Source organism: Coregonus lavaretus (genome assembly GCF_964263955.1).
Source record: "Coregonus lavaretus genome assembly, chromosome: 9".
NCBI classification, from domain to species: domain Eukaryota; kingdom Metazoa; phylum Chordata; class Actinopteri; order Salmoniformes; family Salmonidae; genus Coregonus; species Coregonus lavaretus.
The window spans coordinates 5,210,717-5,216,957 of NC_139996.1; the positions used below are offsets into that span (position 1 = coordinate 5,210,717).

A 6,241-nucleotide genomic window follows, 5' to 3' on the forward strand; every position below is an offset into this window, starting at 1 on the left:
CATGTGTAAATACCTGTTGTTAAATGGGAAACAGCACGTTAGTTGTGCAGAGCTTAACGATATTGATGGCTGTCGATGGCTAAATCCGTAACATGAAGGCAACTGTGTTAGCAGTGGGCTCATGTGACCATTACGTCGGTGTATGCTAGCTAACACACTTATCTACAGCAATCATATGCCAAAGCACATCCCAGAAAGCCCCTCAATACCTAACAGGTACCATATAGCCACACATGTATAAATCAGTAACGTACAGCAACCTTGTACACATTGTAAAATATATAAAACAGTATTCAGAACATGACCTACCCCCTTTCATCTAATTTTCATACTGGGGAGACCTGACGTTCGCGTTCTCCCCCCTAGCTGCAAGCGGGGCCAATCACAACACGCCTTATTGTCATCGGAGTTGAACCAACCAATAAGAATGCTTGAACATTAAATACACATTTCTTTAGGAGGCAAGTGGAAACATAACCAACCCTGTTACACACAGTCATGGTCAAGTGTTATAATCAGTTTCTAGGGCAGTCACCTTTCCTCTACAACTCTGTGTGGCAACCAAGTTCAACTATGTGTTATCTTGCCAAGGTGCATTGCACTCACCATTTATCTAACAGATTGAGATCCCTTTATTGGTCAAAGGTCCAACCGAAATGTGACTTCCACTTAAGGAAGCATTTGAGTCTCATGCAAAAAAAAACATTAGATGCAGAACTTGTCCGAACTTTAGACATGGTTTGTGTCCCAAATGGCACCCTTTTACCTAAATAGTGCACTGCTTTTAACCAGATGCCTTGGTCAAAAGTAGTGCACTATATAGGGAAAAGGGTGCCATTTTGGGACACAAACCATGTCTAAAGTTCAAACAAGTTCTGGCATGCAGTGTTACACACACCTAATGTTTTTTTTGCACAAGGCTCTGGTTATAAGCTCTGGGATCCCCTGCAGCTCAGTTGGTAGAGCATGGCGCTTGCAACGCCAGGGTTGTGGGTTCGTTTCCCACGGGGGAGCCAGTATGAAAAATGTATGCACTCACTAACTGTAAGTCGCTCTGGATAAGAGCGTCTGCTAAATGACTAACAATAATAATAATAAGCAGTGCACTATGTTACACACACCTAATGTTTTTTTGCACAAGGCTCTGGTTATAAGCAGTGCACTATGTAGGGAATATGGTGTGATTTGGCACTAAATCCTGGTCACACTGAGATTATGTGTGACCTCAGACTCCCCAAGCAGTGTTGCGTTAACAACACACTGTTGCAGTAGAGGGGAGGAGCCTAACTAATCATATTTCACAGGTCTGATCCCAACAATCAGAGGACACAAACCCACTGGACTGCCTTTCACTGAGATGGGAATGAATGTAAAATAGCTGCCAGGGCAGTTGGACAAACGAACACCGATTTTGGATTTTGAAGCTGCTTGTGGACTTGGCTTATTTTGGAAGGTAATTTATCAGTTAATTCGATAACACTGTACAGTAAGGGTTTATAAAGGCTTTATTTTCATTTTAATAATGTTATACATTTAGTTTAGTAAGTTAGTTAATTAGTTACAGTGCCTTCAGAAAGTATTCATACCCCTTGACTTATTCCACATTTTGTTGTGTTACAGCCTGAATTCAGAAAGGATATATTTTTTTTTTCTCACCCGTCTACACACAATACCCCATAATGACAAAGTGAAAACATGCTTTTAGAAATGTTTGCACATTTATTGAAAGTGAAATACAGAAATTACATAAGTATTCACACCCCTGAGTCAATACTTTGTACAAGCACCTTTGGCAGCGATTACAGCTGTGAGTAAGTCTAAGAGTTTATCACCCCTGGATTGGGCAATATTTGCCCATTATTTATATTCAAAGATTCTTCTAGCTCTGTCAAATGTGTTGTTGATCATTGCTAGACAACCATTTTCAGGTCTTACCATAGATTTTCAATCAAAGTCAAAACTGTATCTTGGCCACCCAGGAACATTCATTGGTTTCTTGTTAAGCAATGCAGTGTAGATTTGGCCTAGTGTTCTAGGTTATTGTCCTGCTGAAAGGAGAATGTGTCTCCCAGTGTCTGTTGGAAAGCAGACTGAACCAGGTTTTCCTTTAGATTCTACCTGTGCTTAGCTCTATTCCGTTTCTTTTTATCCTAAAAAACTCCCTAGTCCTTGCCCATGACAAGCATACCCATAACATGATGCCGCCACCACCATGAAGAGTGGTACTCAGTGATGTGTTGTGTTGGATTTGCCTCAAACATAACACTTTGTATTCAGGACATAAAGTTAATTTCTCTGCCACATTTTTTGCCTTATTGCAAACAGGATGCATGTTTTGGACTATTTTTATTCTGCACAGGCTTCCTTTTCACTCTGTCCTTTTGCGTCATACAGGCAGTTTATTATGCAAAGATGGAAAACTAATTGGAAAAATTATATGTGATCTGTGTAACCTGGAGAAATCTAGTCTGTTTGTGCGAAGATACCGCTCCTTGTCATGCCAAACAATGACACGGAGCACAAGAAGTGGAATGTTTGCACAAAACAGGTTCTGGATTTCAGGCTATGGTCTTTGTGGTTCAACACAGCTATTTCTAAGGATGTAGTAGCAATAGGAGTTGATCCGTGGATGCTACTCCTTAGCCTGGTTCCAGATCTGTTTGTGCTGCCTGGCCAACTCCTACACTCTTAGAAAAAAAGGTTTCCAAAAGGGTTCTTCGGTTGTCCCCATATGAGAACCCTTTTTGGTTCCAGGTAGAACCCTTTTTGGTTCCAGGTAGAACCCTTTTGGGTTCCATGTAGAATCCTCTGTGGAACGGGTTCTACCTGGAACAAGAAGGGTTTTACCTGGAGGGAAAAAAAGGGTTCTTCAAAGGGTTATCCTATGGGGACAGCCAAATAACCCTTTTAGGTTCTAGATAGCACCTTTTTATCTAAGAGTGTATGTTGATTGTCACACCAAACAAACAGACATTTCAAGATGGTACAAACAGATCTGGGACCAGCAGGCTAGTTGCTCCTCCCATCCGCCAACTCATTCTGTGCTTCCTAATGTGATTTGCAGTAGTCAGAATATTCTCATTGAACAATGAGGTTGCATAACCATAAACCTTCCCCCAGAGCAGACCTGGGTTCAAGCACCATTTGAAATCTTTTAAATACTTTAAGCGTTTGCTTTTCTCTGCCTGGAGTGCCTGGAATGCCGGGAATGCCTGGAATGCTGGGAATGCCGGGAATGCCTGGAATGCCGTGTTTGCATTTATGGGACTTTTCTACTGGTTCCATTGCCACAGCAATTATCAATCACAGCTAAAGTATTTGAAATTATATCAAATAGTTTTTGAACCCAGGTCTGACTCGGATGTATCTGATATGATCTTGTGAAACTATGAGTCCATCTGAAAATGACCCTGTAGAATTGTGATGTAGAATTGGATTGGGATGACAGTATACATTAACCTAGATTAGATTACCTGGTATATTAGTTGAATACCAACCCATTCACAACTTTATAAAGAAGGCCAGAGAGACAATTCAATTCTCTGATTCCTATACAAATCTCAGATGTTACAGCATGTGCTAAACACTATAGCTGATGGCTAGTTCATTATTGTGATTGATTGTTTGACATCTACTTCCTTGTATCTAATTAAGGTTTCCACTGAATGATTCACAATGGATGGATGGATGTATCAACCAACCCTTATCTCATTGGCTGTATTGCTCTTCACTCAGTCCAATATTGTCTGTGGGGGTAAAATATTAGTCTACCCATTGGACGGAAGCCACTGGATCAACATGAGAGTCATCATCGAAGAGCTGCATTCCAAAGGCCATGACATCACAGTGGTGCGAGCGTCAAACAGCTGGTACATCAAGGAGAATTCCCCCCACTACACCGCCATTACCATCCCTAACACTGGTGGCTTCGATGAAAACTTCTTTGGTGAATTTATATTAAGTAAACATCTGAAGATCCAAAGGGAGCAGGGGAAAAGCTTTTGGACCGAAATGAAGCTTCAGTCATCAATGAAGGACACTTTTTTTGGGTTCCACAGGAACATGGCTGAAATAATCGCTCGGGTCCTTGAAGACGGCGAGTTGATCCAGTCTCTCCGCGATGCTAAGTTTGATTTGGTTCTGACAGATCCTGGGGTTGGTGGAGGCACGATCTTAGCCCGCTTCCTCAGCCTTCCTCTGGTATACAATGTCAGATGGACCATTCAAGGTGAAGCTCATTTGGTCATCGCCCCCTCGCCTCTCTCCTACGTTCCGTACGCACCCACAGAGTTGACAGACAAGATGACCTTCCCCCAGAGAGTCACCAACGTCATAGCTTACATACTCGGGAGTTACACCCTGGCATCTATTACAGAACCCAACTACAAACCGGTAGTCCAGCGTTACTTTGGACCTAACGTCGACTACAACGCATTCTTCCAAGAAGCAGATATCTGGCTCATGAGAAGCGATTTTGTCTTTGAGTTTCCGAAACCCACCATGCCGAATATTGTCTACATGGGTGGGTTCCAGTGTAGGCCCTCCAAGCCTCTTCCACGGGACCTGGAGGAGTTTGTTCAGAGTTCCGGAGAGCACGGGGTTGTCATGATGACTCTGGGGACTTTAGTAGCAGAGCTCCCTGAAGATATCGCGGACGAAATCGCCGCCGCGTTCGCCCAGCTGCCTCAGAAGGTCATCTGGAGGTATGGATAGATCCTCAATTAATTGGACAAATTATAAATAAAAATGCAGCCGGTTTCCCAAACACAATAAGGCCTGGTCCTGGACTAAAAAAGCTATTTCAAAGGTTATTCTCCATTGAGCGTGTTTTTAGTCCAGGACTTTATCTGTGTCTGGGCCCATGACTTAAAAACAAAAGTCAACAGATTTACATGTATATCCACTGTGGTTCTCTTGTGATTCTCAGGTATACTGGACAGAGACCCTCCACCCTGGGTAACAACACCCTACTGGTGGGCTGGCTACCCCAGAACGACCTCCTAGGACACCCCAAGACCCGGGCCTTCGTAGCCCACGGAGGAACCAACGGTGTCCAGGAGGCCATCTACCACGGCGTCCCCCTGGTCGGCCTCCCTCTCGCCTTCGACCAGGCCGACAACCTCTCCAAGGTGAAGGCGAGGGGAGCAGCTAGGATGGTGGACATCGTCACCATGGACAGAGAAGTGTTCCTGGAGGCTTTGGAGGCTGTGCTGCATGAACCGTCCTACACGGAGAACATGCAGAGGTTGTCCAGGCTGCACAGGGACCAACCCATTAAGCCGCTGGACAACGCGGTGTTCTGGATCGAGTTTGTCATGAGGCATAAAGGAGCTCGTCACCTGAGGACAGAGTCGCATAAGATGTCCTGGATAGTGTACCACTCAGTTGATGTGATAGCGGCTTTGCTGACGTGTGTGTTGCTTGTAACGCTGGTTTGCCTGTCGGTCGTAAGATGTGTTTGGCGTAAGGTGTTTTGCAGGAATAAAGTGAAAAGTGAATGATGTCGTGTTTTGACATGTGAATATGAATATATCATCTTATCATTGATCAATCGGCAAATTATCAATAACATTTACATTTGTATCAATAAAATGTGTATTTTTATCAATAAAACATTGTTTTGTGGTATATGATATCTTTATCATTCAAAAAAATCTAATATGTATGGATTTAAAAAATCAATGCAGTATACTCAGGAGACGGTGACATAGAGAAAGAAAATATCACGATGACTTCATTATGTCCATTTTGATTGGCCGACATTCTGTCACTGTAAATGGGAAGTTATCTTCTGTGAGGATCATTGTAACCATATGGCTGCTGCAGAGGTAATGGGCAATCAATTTATTGGACCAACATTGTAGAGACAGAAATACTGTAGTAGATAGTTATTGTGATGGAAGATAGCATGGTGTTAACTCTAATTGTGATGGAAGATAGCATGGTGTTAACTCTAATTGTGACGGAAGATAGCATGGTGTCAACTCTAATTGTGATGGAAGATAGCACAGTGTTAACTCTAATATCTCTGTGATTTATTACAGAGCAACTTTAAGTGTTGTCATTTATCCAGTCAGTTAAGCGGTCAACATTATTTTCTCTACATGATAGCATGAGGGAGTGTACAGTGAGGGAAAAAGGTATTTGATTCCCTGCTGATTTTGTACATTTGCCCACTGACAAAGAAATGATCAGTCTATAATTTTAATGGTAGGTTTATTTGAACAGTGAGAGACAGAAT

General features: G+C 42.6%; 1 protein-coding gene across 1 annotated transcript; it reads left to right on the plus strand.

Moving 5' to 3' along the window:
* The first annotated feature begins 1,310 nt into the window (after nt 1–1,310).
* LOC311134470 (UDP-glucuronosyltransferase 2C1-like) lies at nt 1,311–5,628 on the plus strand. The gene is made up of 3 exons (XM_084168153.1): nt 1,311–1,453; nt 3,655–4,703; nt 4,928–5,628. Exons 2-3 carry the CDS (start codon nt 3,676–3,678, stop codon nt 5,499–5,501), a joined length of 1,602 nt encoding a protein of 533 aa, XP_084024279.1. The 5' UTR covers nt 1,311–1,453; nt 3,655–3,675; the 3' UTR covers nt 5,502–5,628.
* Nucleotides 5,629–6,241: the final 613 nt, after the last annotated feature.